The 16,824-nt window shown below is 61.3% G+C and overlaps 2 protein-coding genes across 4 annotated transcripts in view; one reads left to right on the top strand and one right to left on the bottom strand.

The window, feature by feature from the left end:
• The first annotated feature begins 1,319 nt into the window (after window positions 1-1,319).
• On the top strand, window positions 1,320-7,044 carry CHPF2 (chondroitin polymerizing factor 2). The gene is made up of 4 exons (XM_037131924.2): window positions 1,320-3,063; window positions 3,479-4,043; window positions 4,698-4,880; window positions 5,577-7,044. The coding sequence occupies exons 1-4, from the start codon at window positions 2,801-2,803 to the stop codon at window positions 6,882-6,884; spliced, it is 2,319 nt and encodes a 772-aa protein (XP_036987819.2). The 5' UTR covers window positions 1,320-2,800; the 3' UTR covers window positions 6,885-7,044.
• Window positions 7,045-7,133: 89 nt separating this feature from the next.
• SMARCD3 (SWI/SNF related, matrix associated, actin dependent regulator of chromatin, subfamily d, member 3) overlaps window positions 7,134-16,824 on the bottom strand; it is a 31,029-nt gene continuing 21,338 nt past the window's right edge. For 2 of the 3 annotated variants that reach the window (XM_037131926.2, XM_053671873.1), the window contains 12 exons: window positions 13,063-13,274; window positions 11,337-11,379; window positions 10,479-10,601; window positions 10,237-10,359; window positions 9,890-9,985; window positions 9,647-9,748; window positions 9,241-9,402; window positions 8,407-8,504; window positions 8,111-8,246; window positions 7,753-7,875; window positions 7,534-7,635; window positions 7,134-7,312 (listed from right to left, as the gene is read on the bottom strand). In XM_037131926.2, coding sequence (XP_036987821.1) covers window positions 7,259-7,312; window positions 7,534-7,635; window positions 7,753-7,875; window positions 8,111-8,246; window positions 8,407-8,504; window positions 9,241-9,402; window positions 9,647-9,748; window positions 9,890-9,985; window positions 10,237-10,359; window positions 10,479-10,601; window positions 11,337-11,379; window positions 13,063-13,274 — 1,374 coding nt within the window. In that variant the 3' untranslated portion in view covers window positions 7,134-7,258. Of the gene's footprint in view, window positions 7,313-7,533; window positions 7,636-7,752; window positions 7,876-8,110; window positions 8,247-8,406; window positions 8,505-9,240; window positions 9,403-9,646; window positions 9,749-9,889; window positions 9,986-10,236; window positions 10,360-10,478; window positions 10,602-11,336; window positions 11,380-13,062; window positions 13,275-16,083; window positions 16,564-16,824 lie in introns of those variants that run through there. The other variant, XM_037131925.2, reaches the window with a different exon arrangement.

Consider the following 16,824-nt stretch of genomic DNA (forward strand, 5'->3'; position numbering starts at 1 on the left):
CCCTTTACTGTTCTGAGATAAAGCTCATAGATGATAAAACCCAACCACACACATAAATTTCAAAAAAAAAAAAGTGTCTTAACCGCAACAGAAGAAAGAAAAGAAAATCATCTCTAATAAAATGCTGTTTCGGGATGCGGGGAAACAGCATACCTCTCCGTGGGGTCACCTTGACAATGACGGTACAAAAGCAGACAGAGCACCATGAATGACATCACCATACCAGATGGTCTCTCTCAGTAAACTCTTGAACAAAACGAAGCATAGCCTTCCTTCCATTTATATGATTGTTACATTCCTGGAAAACTCTGCTCATATTAGCACCTGGCAAAATAACTCCCAAATTTATATTAAAAACACAGGCTCAAGGATCAATGATTACCACTGCTTGCTGGTCTTGTTTGTTTTCCACTTACCTGAACGTTCAGTAAGACATCTCAAAGATCCATGAAACAGACAATTCTTTCCTGTGTGATACTAACTTACAACGTTGCCCGCCCCCCCCCACCTTTCGGCAACAAAATTGCCGGGTACACTTCCAAATCACCCCCTAGGGGTGGCCCATCGCGGTTGGAAACCCGCTGTGGTTGTTAGAAGGCCCCGCCCGATCTCACCCTCCTCTGGGCTGTTTCCCTCTCCCACCAGGCTTTAGCCGCCCTGGACTTCAGTTCTTCTCTAAGCCAATCCTCTTTCCGAGCCTCCTGTGCTCTGCTTTTTACCTGGAAAACTCACTTCTTGTTTGGGTAACGCACTGAAGCTTTGGACGTCTGCATTCCCAACTTCCCAGCCTAATTCTTCCCCCTGGACTCCACGTTTCTGCACTGGCACTTAGGACCGTCTGGGGTTCCCACCCAAGTTCGTATTGCGCTAGTCAGTGGCCGTTTCAACTCTCAGCTCCCAGAGGGCAGGGACCACGCCCACCTGGTCCAGTGGGGCTTACTTGGTCAGGACCTGTCACGCTGGCCTGGAACTTAGTAGGCAAACAAACAGTTGTGAAATAACTGAGTGGAAGATGGGGTTCTCCAAGAAGTCCAGAAGGCCGAAGCGTGACTATGGAGGCGGAAGGTTCCCCCCTCCCACGCGCCAGGTCAGTTGAAAGTTAAGGTGGAAGACTTGGGGCACCTTAGGGTCCACTGGGCCTAACATCTGGGGAAGGCGCGCTCGCTCTCGGGGAGGCGGGGACAGCCCGGCGCAGAGCGTCACCCCACTGCTGGCAATTGCTGCAGCGAAGGGGCGGGGAGACCATAGAGCGCGCACCACGGAGCGAGCGGCCGGATGCGGTCACCATAGAGACGGGGACTGACAGCGGGCGGAAGAGGAAGGTGGGGGCGGGGCTGTGAGGTGGCAGCGGCTGCAGCGGCGGAACCGGCGCCTCGGCTGGGCACTGGGGTCTGTTCCTCTTTCCCCGCCCCTCCCCCTGCAAGGACGACAGGGGCGCCGCTCCCCACGACAGGAGCAGGTCCCACCCCCGCGCCCTCGCCCCCTGCTCCCCGGGACGGCGCTGGTCGCGGCGATCACATACTTTGTCCGTCCGCCCCTGGCCCAGCTGCAGGGGCCTCCCCCACGCGCGCTTCGGGGTGTCCCTTGTGGCCACTAGCCCGCAGGCGCAGGCAGGGCTGTTGCCCCGGCGGAAGGGCTTGGGCTGGGGGCCTTGGCCCTCCCCTCCCAGTCCTAGCGCCCGAACCAGCGGAGCTGAGTCCCCAACCCCTCGGATGCTCCGTGACGCAGCCGGTTTTATTTTTGTTTTGGGACTACCGGCTAAAAGTCGCTTTGAGCCTTCTTTCCAGGACTGGAAGTGGTCTGTGATCGCTGAGAAATAGAGCAAGGGCTCCGGGCCTGGGACGACCACGGCCTCAGCCAGCTGAGGCTCGGTGTGCCTTTCCGAGATCCCTGCCCTGCCTTCTGCTGCTTCTCGTCGACTCGGTTTGGTTTGGTTGGGGTACCTGGGGCCCTGGTAAAGCCAGACACCGAATGGCTCTTCCACAGCCGGAGTTACTGTCATTTGCCTCCTGTCCCCTGTAAGAGGGAGGTGGGCAGCCCCGGGCTCTCAGCATCTGGGATTGGGAGAAGCATGTCCTGCTGGAAGGCTCCATCAGCCACCCTGCACCTCTGAGCCGCTCTCAGGGCCAGCGCCCCTATCTGCCCACCTCCTTTGGTGGCCAGAACTTCTGCGGGCCCTGCCAGTAGCTCCTTCCCACTCCTGAGTGGGAAGAGGGGTCCCTCCAGCCCTGTGTTTCCTTAACACTGGGGAGCAGAGTAGAAAGCAGCCCTGAACCAGCACCCCTTCAGGGAATTGAGTAAGAGATGTGCCCCCAGCCTGGCGTTCTTTGGGAAAGGCCTGCTGAGGAGGCCCCTCTAGCAGGGGCCCCAGTTCTGACGAGGCGCGTGCTTTCCCCCCCTTCATACTTGTTGCTGGCGCTTGACTTAGTCTGCAGAAGCGTGTAGTCCTCCTTTGTGGGTCAGGCTTCACAGGATTGAACTTTGTTTCCTCCTCTTTCCACGGGAAGACAGACCATACCCTGTTAATGGGTGAAATTGATTCTAATATTACCATTTGGACTGAGGGTTAGATCTGGCACTTTGACGACAGAAGATCAGGTAGGCAGGATTGTGAAGACCGGCCAGGCCAGCTTCCTGGGGATGCTGGGCCTGGAAGCAAACACGCCTTGCTCTGTGGCCAACCTCACTGGCCCCAGGTTTCCTGCTTAAAACTGCAGGCCGGCTCCTGGCCTGGCGCCCATCAGCCCACTGATCAGTCCTCGAGGCCGCGCCCTCTGGGGCAAGCACACGGCATACCACCATGCGCCTGAGCTCCCTATTGGCCCTGCTGCGCCCAGCGCTGCCCCTCATCCTGGGGCTGTCCCTGGGGTGCAGTCTGAGCCTCTTGCGGGTTTCCTGGATTCAAGGGGAGGGAGAAGACCCCTGTGTAGAGGCCGTGGGGGAACCCGGAGGGCCGCAGAGCCCTGACTCCAGAACTCGGCTGGATCAGAGTGATGAAGACTTCAAACCCCGCATTGTCCCCTACTACAGGGACCCCAACAAGCCTTACAAGAAGGTGCTCAGGTGAGAGCTGCGTGCCCCCCACCCCCAGGGTAGGGCTGCTCCAAGTCCTGGCTGCTGCCTTCACTGAAATTCCGTGTCAGGCTCTTTGCAGTTATTTGTACCATCACGGTTTGTGCCTATTTTTTTCCCTCCTCCTCAGTCTCACCCATTGGTGTTACACTAGTGTTGGACGTCTTAGACATGGTAGGGATTGCATTGACGTCATGTAATCCATGGTTAGCGGGCCTCTCACCAAATCGATGCTGGTGTCTGCTATTCAGAGCATGCTCCCCCCCCCAGGTGCTAATTGATATTGATGAGGAGGTCTCTTGCTTCTCTTTGCTCCCCTCCAACTCACTCAGTCCTGGGGGATGCCGGACAAGCTGGGTTCCTAGAAATGAGGGAGTTGACCCCTGACGGGTTGGTCTCTCCACAGGACCCGGTACATCCAGACAGAGCTGGGCTCTCGGGAGCGGTTGCTGGTGGCTGTCCTGACTTCCCGGGCCACGCTCTCCACTTTGGCCGTGGCCGTGAACCGCACGGTGGCCCACCACTTCCCTCGGTTACTCTACTTCACCGGGCAGCGAGCGGCCCGGGCTCCAGCAGGGATGCAGGTGGTATCTCACGGGGACGAGCGACCAGCCTGGCTCATGTCTGAGACCCTGCGCTATCTTCACACACACTTCGGGGCCGACTACGACTGGTTCTTCATCATGCAGGATGACACCTACGTGCAGGCCCCCCGCCTGGCAGCCCTGGCCGGCCACCTCAGCATCAACCAAGACCTGTACCTGGGCCGGGAGGAGGAGTTCATTGGCGCCGGCGAGCAGGCCCGCTACTGCCACGGCGGCTTTGGCTACCTGTTGTCACGGAGCCTCCTGCTTCGACTGCGGCCGCATCTGGACGGCTGCCGGGGGGACATTCTCAGTGCCCGTCCTGATGAGTGGCTTGGCCGCTGCCTCATCGACTCGCTGGGTATCGGCTGTGTCTCGCAGCACCAGGTGACAGCCCTTTCAAATCAGCCCTTGTCCCTGACAACTCAGTAGTGCCTGAGGGGTTGTTCTGCAGGCTGGGCCATGCTGGCTCCTTCCTGGCAGCACCTGGGGCCGCCGCTCGGTCCTTCACAGATGCTGAGCGCCCCTCGGGCTGCTGCTGCTGCTCACCGCAGACAGTCTTTGACCCCGGGGGGCGGTCAAAAGTAGCATGTTGTTGGTGAGCCTGTGAGCATGGCCGGAAAGGTGTCTTCTATTTATCAGTCCTTCCCACATCTGCCTCCAGCCTCTGCCCCCTTCTCTGCCACACGCACAGTTTGAACAACCTGGAGATGGCCACTCTCCTGCAGAGCTGCCTCGAGAGGGACTGGAAAAAGAGGAAAGAGCTTCTTAGGAGCACTTGGTGGCTCGTAGCTTTGGTTTTCTGGACAAACGGTGGGGTTTTCTGGGGAAGAGAGCACCTTAGTTGCCTACCGAACATTCTTTCTTCCAAAACGTGGTGGTGAGGGTAAGGCCAGGGTTCAGGGGACACTGGACGGGGCTCCCGCTCCCTCTGTCCTTCGGTTGCGGCGGCAGCGGTGCGGGGAACGCTGGTTCGGTCGGTGTGGCTGGGACAGGCTGCCCTCCGTGCGTGGCCCTGATTATGCTGATTGGTCCCTCTAGGGGCAGCAGTACCGCTCCTTTGAACTGGCCAAAAACAGAGACCCCGAGAAGGAGGGGAGCTCGGCTTTCCTGAGTGCCTTCGCGGTGCACCCTGTCTCCGAGGGGACCCTCATGTACCGGCTGCACAAGCGCTTCAGCGCGCTGGAGCTGGAGCGCGTGTACAGTGAGATAGAGCAACTGCAGGTGAGCCCAGGCCGCCCACTGGAGGGCGCAGGAGGGCGCAGGCGCAGCCAGTGGGCGCCTGGGAGGGGAGGCTGGTGGGGCGGAAAGAGGCTGACTCTGGAGAGAAGGGGCTCCTGGGCCCAGGTCGGGCATCCTATGAGCTCCTGGGAAGCCTGGGCTGCAGTCAGAAGGGGTTGCAGGTGAACTCTGAAGCTTGGGAGTCTGTACAGTGCCCAGAATAATAGTTTTTAGCTCCTCTCCGACAGCGCCGCTCCAGGGAAATTGCAACAGCCCAAAAGTCCCCAAACTTCTAGCACTGTCCCGAAAAAACTCGAGGGTAGAAGAATATCCTGGTCGATGGTGGGGTTGTCAGAGGAGAGGTACAGGTGAACACAAAGGTCCAGCTCTCAGGAGGATGAGGGCACCCTGGGTATGGGGGGGGGGGCTGTGGAGCTTCTTGGATCCAAGGATGCTCTGAAGTCTGTCTGCCTAAGCTCTCCCGCCCCTGCCCCACCCTCTCCTCACTGCACTTGTGCGCAGGTCTGCGCTCCCTATCTCTCCCGCATTTACCAATGAAGAACATATGGTACAGGGAAGAGCGTGATTAGCCAAGGAGCACCCCACTAAGTGTCAGGACACAGCTGGGAGCCCAGGACAGGCCGAGTCCTGGCTGCCTACCTGGGGACTAACTGTGTGTCCCCCCCCCCCCCCAACCAGGCTCAGATCCGGAACCTGACCGCGCTGACCCCCGAGGGGGAGGCAGGGCTGAGCTGGCCCGTGGGGCTGCCGGCCCCATTCACCCCGCGCTCTCGGTTTGAGGTGCTCAGCTGGGACTACTTTACAGAGCAGCACATCTTCTCCTGCGCGGACGGGGCGCCCAAGTGCCCACTGCAAGGGGCCAGCCGGGCGGATGTGGGCGACGCCGTGGAGACGGCTCTGGAGCAGCTTAATCGACGCTACCAGCCTCGCCTGCGCTTCCAGAAGCAGCGGCTGCTCAACGGCTACCGGCGCTTCGACCCCGCGCGGGGCATGGAGTACACCCTGGACCTGCTGCTGGAGGCCGTGACGCAGCGCGGGCACCGGCGCGCGCTGGCCCGCAGGGTCAGCCTGCTGCGGCCGCTGAGCCGGGTGGAAATCCTGCCGATGCCCTATGTCACCGAGGCCACCCGCGTGCAGCTGGTGCTGCCCCTTCTGGTGGCCGACGCTGCTGCAGCCCCTGCGTTTCTCGAGGCTTTCGCAGCCGGCGTCCTGGAACCGCGCGAGCACGCGTTGCTCACCCTGTTGCTGGTCTACGGGCCGCGGGAAGGCGGCCGAGGGGCCCTGGACCCGTTTCTCGGGGTGAAGTCCGCAGCGGCGGAGTTGGAGCGACGGTACCCCGGGGCCAGGCTGGCCTGGCTCGCAGTGCGGGCAGACGCCCCTTCCCAGGTGCGGCTCATGGACGTGGTGTCGAAGAAGCACCCGGTGGACACGCTTTTCTTCCTCACCACCGTGTGGACCCGGCCCGGGGCAGAAGTGCTCAACCGCTGCCGCATGAATGCCATCTCCGGCTGGCAGGCCTTCTTCCCCGTTCACTTCCAGGAGTTCCACCCCGCCCTGGCCCCGCAGAGGGCCCCCCCAGGACCCCCGGGGTCTGGCCCCGACCCCCCATCCCCTCCCGGGGCTGACCCTGCCCGGGGGGCTCCCGGAGGAGGCCGGTTTGACCGCCAGGCTTCCGCCGAGGGCTGCTTCTACAACGCCGACTACCTGGCGGCCCGCGCGCGGCTGGCTGCCGAACTGGCAGGCCAGGAAGAGGAGGAAGCCCTGGAGGGGCTGGAGGTGATGGATGTGTTCCTCCGGTTCTCAGGGCTCCACCTCTTCCGGGCCGTGGAGCCAGCGCTGGTGCAGAAGTTCTCGCTGCGGGACTGCAGCCCGCGGCTCAGCGAGGAGCTCTTCCACCGCTGCCGCCTGAGCAACCTGGAGGGGCTGGCGGGCCGCGCGCAGCTCGCCATGGCGCTGTTCGAGCAGGAGCAGGGCAACAGCACCTAGCGCCTGGGCCTGGCTCCCCCTGCCGCCTCAGCCCCGGGAGGGCAAGGCGAGACGGACGGACAGATGGAGAGCTTGTGGCTGTATTTTTTTTAATAAGAAAATGTGATTAAAAGTGTCTTCTGCCAAAGTGTTTTCAGGTCAAGGGGGAACGGAGTCAGGAGTGGAATCTGAGGGAGGGGCTGGGGAGGTTGTGCACCCACCGCCTCCCCTTTCCTCCTCTCTCCCAGTTGCCAATGACCACACAGCTGCTGTCAGATGAACGACTTTTAATCCAGTTCCCCGCCTCACCGGAAGGCAGGCGGGCAGCAGAGGGGTGATGGCAGAGCCCCGGGGGACGGGGCGGCCCTGGCCCGCGGCGCCCCCTCGCGGCGCTCCTAGGTGTTGCGCACCACCAGCGACTGCTCCAGCTCCTGCCTGCGCTGCTGGATCTTTAGAGAAACCAGAGCGGGAGCAGGGTCATGGTGCTGCTGGTGAGTGACGGGACGACCCCCCACCAGCCACCTGCCAGCCCGCCCACCCCAAAAGGGGAGCAGGGAGGGCTCCCACGAGGTGAGGGGCACAGTGGAGTAGCATGGGCGCCCAACAAGACTGAGAAGGGAGGTTTCTCCAAGTGAGGAGGGGGACCTGGGGTGCTCGGGCCCCTCGACACCTTGCAGTAGAAGTAGCGGCTGACGGCTTCCTGGGACCAAGGCTGGTGGTAGAACTCAGCCCGGCGCTCCTCCTCAGGGTTGCCTGCGACATCTGTCATCACCTGGGAGGGAGCAGAGGGGTCAGCCCTGGGCCCGGACCCCTCATGCCCCCGCGTGCGACCTTTGCTGTCCTCCCCATATGCTTGTCTCCCATCCAGCGCTCCCCAAGTCCCCTTCACCTTGAGGTCCCGGCTCTGGGAGCAGAGCAGGTCTTGGATGTAGCCTTTGGGGTCTCTGGAGAAGCTTAGCATGAAGTCCCTCTGGATCTTGAGCTGGTTTATGGACTCAATCGTCTCATGGATCTACAGGTAGAAAGACAGGCGCTTTCACCTGGCCGGGGTGACTGGCAGACGATGGGAAGGAGGTGGGAGGCCAGTGGGGGAAGGTCTGCTGCCGTGCCTTTAAAGAACGGACCCAGGGAAGGGGGTGCACACGCCCCTCATCTCTCCGTAGGCCCGTGCCTGTGTCCGTTCTGTCTGTGCTCTGTCACTTCTGGGTTAACCCCCCGCCCCCTGCAGCTCTGGGCCCCGGCCCCACCTTACTGTCCAGAGCGCTGATCTCCTGCTGGTTGGCCGTGGACAGGAGGAAGCTGCTCATCTGGCCCTTCAGTGGCTCCTCCACCTCCACGTCAATGTCATAGCACGCCGTCTTCTTCTGGTCTGACGGGTCCACGCTGCCAGGAAGTCCAGCCCTTGGCGTCCGCCCGCCCCCACAGAGGCCAAGGGCCCTGGGGGCAGACATGGTGGGGCGGGGGGGGGGTGCAGGGGAAGGGAGGGACAGGGAGGGCAGGGCTAACGATTCCCCCGATCGGAGAGGCAAGCCAGGGGACTCACCTGATGACATGGTTGATGACGATGGGGTCAGGGGGCAACAGCAGAGCTGTGAGGCGCTGGGGGATCTCGGAGAACTTCAGCCGGGGACAGTCAAAAATCTGAAGTGGGGGAAAGAGGTCACTCCTTGGTGCTTGAGAAGAGCAGAGCTACAGTTCTAGACCCTTCTATTCTGGAAAGGCCTCGGGAAGTGTGGTGAGTGGTGAGGTGCAGATCCTGCCCCCACCCCGTACTGTGCAGCCTGAGCAAGTTACTTGCTGACCCAGACCTCAGTGTCTTCCTCTCTTGCATGGGGATAAGGACAGTGCCCACTGCCAGGGTGGCAGTGGGCATTCAGTGCATCGCAACACCAAGTGCTTGGGACACAGCACGTGCTCCGGGCTCAATAAACATCACCTGTTCTTTACAGTCCTCAGGCTTATCTGCTGTATTTATTTAAAATGTATGAATAATCTCTACTTCAGTAGAATTTTCGTCAAGTCCCTTTCAGGGCAATTGGATTTTCCTAACTGCCCAGCGGCTTAGATGGGACGGATAAGGAACAAGGCCCACAATGGCCTGGTAACTCGCCCGGAGTCAGGACCAGGACTAGAACCCAGGGGTCCAACTCCAAGTGGCAAGAATCTTACAGTCCCACAAGCTTTGGAGCGTTCCCGACCTTCCTGGCCTGGGGCGGCTGAAACGCAGCCCAGACCAGGACCCTGGTCTCGGGCTCCGAGACCGTGACTATGGTTTCTAATGCCTGGGAATCTAGAAGACAGGGGTGGAGCTTCCCTAGGGAAGACACTTCCCTGCTGTCAACGCGGCCTGCTCCCCATGTCCCGGCGCTCAGGGTACCTGCTGGAAATACTTGTCCCCGTTGATGTACTCCTTGTCATGTGAGTCCTGCAGCCTGTTGGTCTTCACGTACTGCCACAGGGCCTGGACGATGGCCGAGCGGCTCTGCGTGTGCAGCCCCAGCAGCCGGGCCAGGCGGGGGTCCAGTTTGAACTGGGGAGGCTGGGGAAAGGTGCCCATGGAAATCAGGGAGTGGAAAGAGCTCAGGCAGCTTGGGACCGGGGTGGGGGTGGGAGAGACGCAGTGATTGGGCTCCTTGAAAATGTGCTTCTGGAGAAGGGGGGCAGAGAGGAGGACGGGGCCTCTCGGGATGTGTACCTGGGCGGCCTCAGCCCACCCGGCCTAAGAGAAAGGGTGCAGGGGCGCCGAGGGCCTCGTGCTGTCTGGGCTGGGGGCTGGCACGGACCTGGTAGTCCAGCATGAGGAGCAGCGTGCAACGCACACTCAGGTCCCCCGGCCTCTTCACCTGGAACCCGTCCGTCTCCTGGGTGGTAGGTGTCCGGTGCCACTGTCCACAGAGAGCTGGGTCACGACCCAGGCTGGTCTGCGCTGCTAGGGCCTGGGGCTCTAGGGCAGTCCCTGATGCCAACCTGTGCAGCTGACAGGACCTCGGGACTTGGGCCCAGGGCAAGCCGGGTCTGGGTCTTACCTCGACGAGGTGGTTGTCAGGGCCATAAAGGTCTTTGTCCAGCTCGATGACCAAACTCTTGAAGAAGGAAGAGAACTTTCGCTTCTGCTTGCTGGGCTGTGGGAGAGGAACAGGGACCGTGGAGGCAGAACAGGGACCACGGGGGCGGAATGAATTGGGAGGGGGTGGGGCTGGTTGGACAGGGCGGCAAGGTTAGAAGCAGGCCTCTGCACCCCAGCTGTCTCTCAAGGACCCCACCCCCTGGCTAGGGCTGACTCCCTGACCCTCAGTGCAAACATCTCATTTGGTCCTCAGCCCAGCCCTGTGCCCACCCCAGGACACTTGGAGAGACCTGGGCCAGGACGTACGTCATCCAGGAGCTTCCCTTCCACCCGCAGCTCCCAGGAGGCGATGCTGCCGTCAGAATCCTCAGCATCGGGCTTCGCAGGGTTAAAAGTATTGGAGATATAAAGACGCAGCTTCCGCTTTTGCTGAGGAAATAAAGAGTGTCCCACAGAGTGAATACTGGGTGCCCACCCCCCGGGCAACCCCATTTCTCCATTCAGGGAACAGGACGAAGAGCCCTCTTCCCGCCCCACAACGGAGGCACCTTCATTGGCCTCTTCAGAGCCTCCTGGATGTCCACCCGCTTCCGCATGATGGTTTGGTCCAGTTTCCTCTCGAATGCCAGGAGGTCCATGTAAGCCTGGGACTCGGGGACCAGCTCCCGGATCTGGAAGAGGAGGAGCAAGGCAGGGGCCAGGGGCTCAGCAGATCTTCTAGGTGGAATGTGCGATGTCACGTGATGCCAGGGTGCACAGAGTGGAGGGGAGCCGGCCAGTTCTGGGACTTTGAGAGTGACTGTGAGACCTCTCCTGAGATACCCCATCCAGCAGCAGTGGCCTCGTGCTTGGGGATAAAAACTGCTTCTCCCTAGTCTAGGAAGACCCATGCATTTCATCACTAGGAGAGGCTGGAGCCACTGTGGAGCCCAGAAGACTCTACGGCTTCACCTCCTTTCTTTTGTCGCACAGACTCTGGGCTTCCTTTGGGCATCTGCAAGGTAGCTAGGGCCTTGGGGTCCCTCAGAAACTTAGGGGATGTGGTTGCTTGCCTCTACCCTGGCACCTCACCCAGCCACTCCAGCCAATGTCAAAACCATGCTCCTACCCCCTACCCAGCTCCGCTGGTCTTGGGGCCACTGGAATTCAGTCCACTGCACCCCAGGCCCAGGATGCTGCCTACCCTTTATGGTTCTGTTCCTTCCCTCTGCCCCACCCCCTCCTTCTGGCCTGGGGAACCTCACTTCTTAATTAGCTTTTTAAATAAAAAGTAAAAGTGACTGTGACCGCTGAGGTTCTGCTCCTTAAGGGGGAGGGGAGACAAATGAGGTGGGAGGGGTGCAGGGAGAGGAGGCGGGACAGCAAGAGGTGGGGGTGAGCGGGGGGCAGCTGTGAAAGGCACTCACCCTTTGAGGGAGGATTTTGTCAGCCATCTTCCTCCTCTTGGCACTGTACATTTTTTAAAGAAAAAACCAGGTTACCATGGCGACAGATCTGGGAGTAACGAGGCCACCTGCTAAATTATCCCGACGTCTCCGCCCGCCCGGCTGGGGTTCCCACAGCCCGCTCCTCTGCCCGCCCAAGGGGCTATGACCATGGTCGTGTGTGGCACTGGGGCTCTGTCCTCTCTTGGGGAGCAGAGGAAACTGTCCTTTCTCGGGTCTGGGAGTTCGCTCCTGCCCCACCTCATCCTCAGAGCCAGACAAATGGAGACTCAGGAGGGGCTGCTGTGAAGGAGCTGCAGAAGTGTTTGGGAGAAGCTGGGGAAGAAGGGAGGACAGAGGACAGGGAGGGTGGCTCCTGAGGACTCGCCTGGGCTGCTAAGCTGGGGTGCACGGTCCAAGGGAGGGGAGCTGATCCCCTGACCTCAACCCCTGGAGCAGGAGGGGATGGCATGAAGCTGGTGAGGGCTGCACCCCTGCCACTCAAGGCTTGGAAGGAGCCACTGACAGGCAAAGGGTGCTCCAGCCCTTGGAGTCAGGGACACACCCATAGGGATCCAGAGAGAGTGTGGAGTGGGGGGTGTGGGGGACATTTTCCTGCGGGATGTGACTTTGGGCTGGAATCGGATTCTTCTTCACCCACTAGCTGCACCTGACTCCCAAAACACCCCAGAAAATTCTTGGCCAGTTGAGATGAGAACCCAGCCCAAAGGATGGCTCTACGCTGCCCCCGTGTGGTGTTCTCAACCACTGCCCCTCCCTGTCCAAAAATCCAAGGGTAGGCAAGAGCCTTTCATTAAAAGTCCGATTTTGTTTTGAATGAATTATCGATGCAAAACTCTCCATTTATACAGAATAAATCAGGGACTTGTGCACTGCGAAAGGAATTCACCATAGGATTCCTATAAACAGAGAATTTTCCTTGATGCGTAAAAAATATTTAATAACGAGGTAAAATCCATAGTATACGTTTTACAGGACTCCATCTGGTGAGCACAGAGAAGCATGTGTGAGGGCTAAATAGTGAAACCCAAGGGGGCATCTCGGCAGGCACAGCAGGCGCTCTGGGGGTGCCACCAGCTGGCTCCAACAAGGAGACGGACTGGCCTCCAATGCCTGGGGGGCACACCTGGTCCAGGGGGCAGATTATGACAGCCCTTCAACCTTTGCGTCCCTAAGAATCACCTGGGAGCACCGCTGGGCAGAACCCGCCCCCTACCCGTACCCACAGGGCAATCCCCAAGCTCCACCTCCCCACCCCACCCCGGCCAGGCACACAGATTTCCAAGATCTGGAGTGGAGCTTTTAAACAGCCAAGCCAGGGAATTGTGGGGAAGGTGCACCGGACAACCACACTTTGAGAAACACGGTCCCAAAGCTCTCTGCTCTCAGTCCCTCTGCCTGCCCCCACCTCCCCAATCCCAAAGACTGAAGCATCACCCAGAACCTGGGAACAAGGGGTGGAAAGAGGAATGGAGCAGGTGACATGGAGAAGGGCGCGACGGCCGCAGCCTGGCTACGGTGGGCACACAAAGGAACCAGAGCAGTGCCCCCTCAGTCCACCTCTCCAGAGGGCATCCCTCCCAGGACGCCGGGCTCCCCGCTGATCATTCCTCCCCGCCCCTGCCACTCCCGCTCCTCGCCCACCCCGTCCCTGCGGCCCGCCCCCTCCGCGCTGGGCCCCACTCACCTGCGGCTCCGCGCGGGGGCGGTGGGTACCGGCTGGCCCTGGCTCTGGGCCTGGCTCTGGCCGGGCGGGGGCGCTGCTCTCTTGCGGGCGGGCTCCATGCCCGCGGGGGCCAGGCCGGGTCGCACGGCGGGGCTGCCCATGTACGGGGAGCCCGGGGGGCCCATAGGCGCCCCCTGGTGGGGCATCCGGGCTCCAGACGGCATCCCGGGGCGCTGGGGTGGGGGTGGGGGGCGGGAGCGAAGCAGAAATGGGCGCCCGTGGGTCAGACCCGGGCCCGGCTCCAGGCGCGGTGAGCCGCGTCTCCCCCACCCCAAACCCCCCGGCCGTTGACCCTGATGCAGCCGGCGTGAGCGAGGGTGGGAGGGGCAGGGGCGCCGGAACCGCGCCGCTTTGGCGGAGGGGGCTTTGCGTCTCGCTGCAGGAAGCTAACTGAAGCCAGGCAACTGCACGGGGCATTACCAGCCTCGGATTTGCGGAAGGTACCGCGAAAATGAATATTAATGGCGCCTTTCAACCTTTCCCAAGATGTGCACATCCACTTGCTCCTCTGTAAGACAGACTGAGCAGATCCTTCCATCCCCACTTGACAGATGAGGCAACCGTGGCTCAAGGAGAAAGTGACCTGGCCAAGGTCACAGCTCCTCCTGGCAAAGGCAGCATTAAATGGCCAGGGCTCTCAGGTGTCTGCTGCTTCACCTCGGATGGGGTCTTAGCTCCCTCTGGGCCTCCTGGAGCCTCTCTTTCCATTCATTCCCTGCTTCCTGGGTGGTCCTGCCTTGCCTGTGCCATCCCTCCCCCCACTGCCACCCACTCTTGTCTCTGGGCCCTGCTTTTGACCCCTCAGCCCCGACCCCTTACCCGCTTGGGCTGACTCCCAGATTCCACACCCAGGGTGCTTCGCTAACTCAGCCCACTCTGGTATAATTTGATCCCAAAGTGGGGGCTGGAGGTGGGGCTGGAGGCCACCTGAGAGGCTGAGAGGCTAAGGACTCTCTGAATGGGCAGGCAGCAGGGAGCCCTTGGAGGTGGACTGCCCGGATGGCTCCCACAGCTCGAAAGCAGCCACATTTCCTCTCACATCCTTCTCTGCCTTCCTGTTGGCCTGAATCACCAGAGGTGGTCCCATCACACCCTCTGCTTCCCACCCCACCCCAGTGAGGTCACAGCTCCAGGTTCAGAGGGCGCCATGGAGAGGAGAGGAGGCAGGTATATTCCCTCCACACTGTCCAGGCGCTCAGAGGGAATGCAGATGAGATGCAAATGCACCCAGGGAGGTATCTCCCAGACTTTTTAAACCCCTGCCTGTCCAGATTCCAGGACAGAGGATGGAGGCTGGGCAGGATGGGGACTGGGACAAGCAGCACAGAAAGAAGATTAGGGAGCAAGAGGTGCCAACCCTGCACTCTGTTATCATTGAAATTCTACTACTTTAGCCCGGGGAGTGCAGCTGCCCCCAGACATAAGGAGGAGCCCTGACCCCACCCCCCCACCCCCGCTTGTGAGTCCCTTCTAACTACCAGCTCTCCCTCCAGCCCAGCACTGTCTGACCCTACCCCTGGCCAGCCAGCTGTCTCAGTCCATCTCTCTCCCAGGGAAAGCTGCTTTGTCCACGTGCCTGCCTCCCCCACCCACCTGACCCTGTCACTCACACCTCCAGGGTGGTGGCCCAGAACGGAGCCCAGGCCGGCCATCCTGCACCAGCAGCACAGACCAGATGGGGCACCGGGTGTGGTGCACTGGGGTTCACGGCTGCTCAAGAACTGAAGCTCTAAGTTGTTGGCCAAACAAACCCACACGTGCAGCCTTTTCCCCCCCTGGATGGGCTTTTGAGAAGGGAGTGTCCCAGGCAGCAAGGTTAGGACTGGTCACTCGTCTGACCAGCACAAGCACCCCTGGGAAGCTGTCCCAGAGACTCCCACTGAGGACAGCCCACCCCCAGGAAACCCATTTTCCCTATCGGCTGCTCTCCCATGTATCAAGGTCAGTGATACTCGCTCATCTGCTGAAGAGGCCCCAGAGAGCGGTGGTGGCCACCAGGGCCACCCCTGTGAAGGGCCAAGATTCTACGGACTCTGGCTGCCCTCATTGAGAACATGCCTTCCTTGGGGTCAGCACCAAATTTGGCCTCAGTAAACCTGACTGCTTCCTCTATACCGGCTCCCAGCCCGGCACACACCCCCAGTTCTGGAGCTCCTGCCTCCCCACTGCCACTGCCCTCTACACCCCTCTCGACCTGGCCCCTGTGGCCTCAGCCTGAGGCTCCCATGCCCTCAGGTGGCCCTGGGCTCCCTCGAGTTCCCCAGTGTGCCTGCCCCTGGTGGGACAGTGCTGCCCTGCCCCTTTGGTGTCTAGGCCTCGAGTCCCTGACTCCAGCCCTTCCTTCACACCTTTGAGGCATCAAGGACATCAGATTTTGGTGGCCGAGTAGGCCAATGGGGTCCCGGGACCCCTTCATCTGGGGTCTGTCCCCGCAGAGGGCCTCAGAGCCTGGTGGCAGAGACCATCAGCAAAGCTCCAGAGCCCTCCCGATAGGATGCAGAGGTTGTTCAGCGGGAGAGCTTCCTGCTGGCAGTGCCTCCAGGGGTCACCTGCTCCTTGCTCCCGAGATACAATCAGAGAGACACTCCACCAATCTTCCAACCGGTGAACAGCCAGCCCAGCCCATGCCATGTCCCCCACCCCCACCCGCAGGGCTGGGGTAACACCTGGGCCCACAAGGAAAAGAACCGAAGAAAACACGCCTGGTACTGAGGGGACCCCCCCACTCGGGGGGGACAGTCCCCAAGTCCCACCCCCGGCCCCTGACAAGAACCCATCGCCGGGCACCCATCCCCGGCCGGCCGCCTGACGACGTGTTGGGGTGCCAGAGTGCCAGCGCAGTCCCGGGGCTGGGCCGCGAGCCCGTGGCGCCCCCACTAGCCGGTGGGAGAGCAGGAGCCCCCTCCCGGCCTCTCCCGATCATCCCTCCATTCAGCCCGAGCCAGCTCGCTCGCCCTCCCCCGCTAACTTTCCCCCACTCACCACCCCATGGACCAGAAACTCAAAAAGTTTGCTTTTCGTGGCTTTGCGCGCCCCTCCGGCAACTTCGTCCGCGGCCATCGGGGTGGGCTCAGCGGCTCCTCTCACTCTCTTTCTCTCTTCCTCTTTCTTTCCCTTTTCTGCCTTTTTTTTCCTCCAACTCTCCCCTCTGAGTCCTGCTGGGCTCTCTCACACTTCTACTCGAGCGGAGTGGGGAGGGGGCCCCTTCAGGGCTGCCCTGACGGCCCACGGCCCACGCCGCCGCCGCCCGCCCGCCGCCGCCGCCCGCCGCCGCGGCTGCCGCATTCCTGCACTGATAAGACAGAAATAGTCCGGCGGCCCGGGGTCTGCCTGTTGACTCGGCGGGGACAGAAACGCCTGCCTTTCCAACCCTCGCTGTCCAAACAGCGCAGATAAGCGGCAGGGCACGCCGGCGAGCCCGGCTCCGGGGCGCTGGGCAGCGGCACTGCAGCCGAGGCCGCCCGCCCGAGGGCCGCGGGAGGCGCGGCGCGGGGAGGGGACGCGAGGGAGGTGGCAGGGGGCTCGCCGGCCACCAGGCTCTCGCCACAAATAGTTTCTCGGTTAGGGAATCCGGCGGCAGGGCCAGGCAGGGAACAGTCCGTTCCAACTTTCCCCCGAGCGGCTCCTGCTGCATTTCTGAGGCCCTTTCCCCAGAGACCTGGCCAAGTAGGGAAACATTCGCCGGGAGGGACGGGGGGAGCCCGAGCCCGGACCAGGCCTTCC

This window comes from Artibeus jamaicensis, unplaced genomic scaffold (assembly GCF_021234435.1).
Source record: "Artibeus jamaicensis isolate MK-2021 breed Jamaican fruit bat unplaced genomic scaffold, CSHL_Jam_final contig_718, whole genome shotgun sequence".
Classification (NCBI taxonomy): domain Eukaryota; kingdom Metazoa; phylum Chordata; class Mammalia; order Chiroptera; family Phyllostomidae; genus Artibeus; species Artibeus jamaicensis.

What these genes read in the sequence shown, in the direction of transcription:
- CHPF2 (XM_037131924.2), top strand. Translation starts at nt 2,801, where the DNA reads ATGCGCCTGAGCTCCCTATTGGCCCTGCTGCGCCCAGCGCTGCCCCTC. An exon ending in CCTTACAAGAAGGTGCTCAG is followed by an intron (nt 3,064 to 3,478) that starts GTGAGAGCTGCG and finishes GTCTCTCCACAG; the next exon opens with GACCCGGTACATCCAGACAG. An exon ending in GCTGTGTCTCGCAGCACCAG is followed by an intron (nt 4,044 to 4,697) that starts GTGACAGCCCTT and finishes TGGTCCCTCTAG; the next exon opens with GGGCAGCAGTACCGCTCCTT.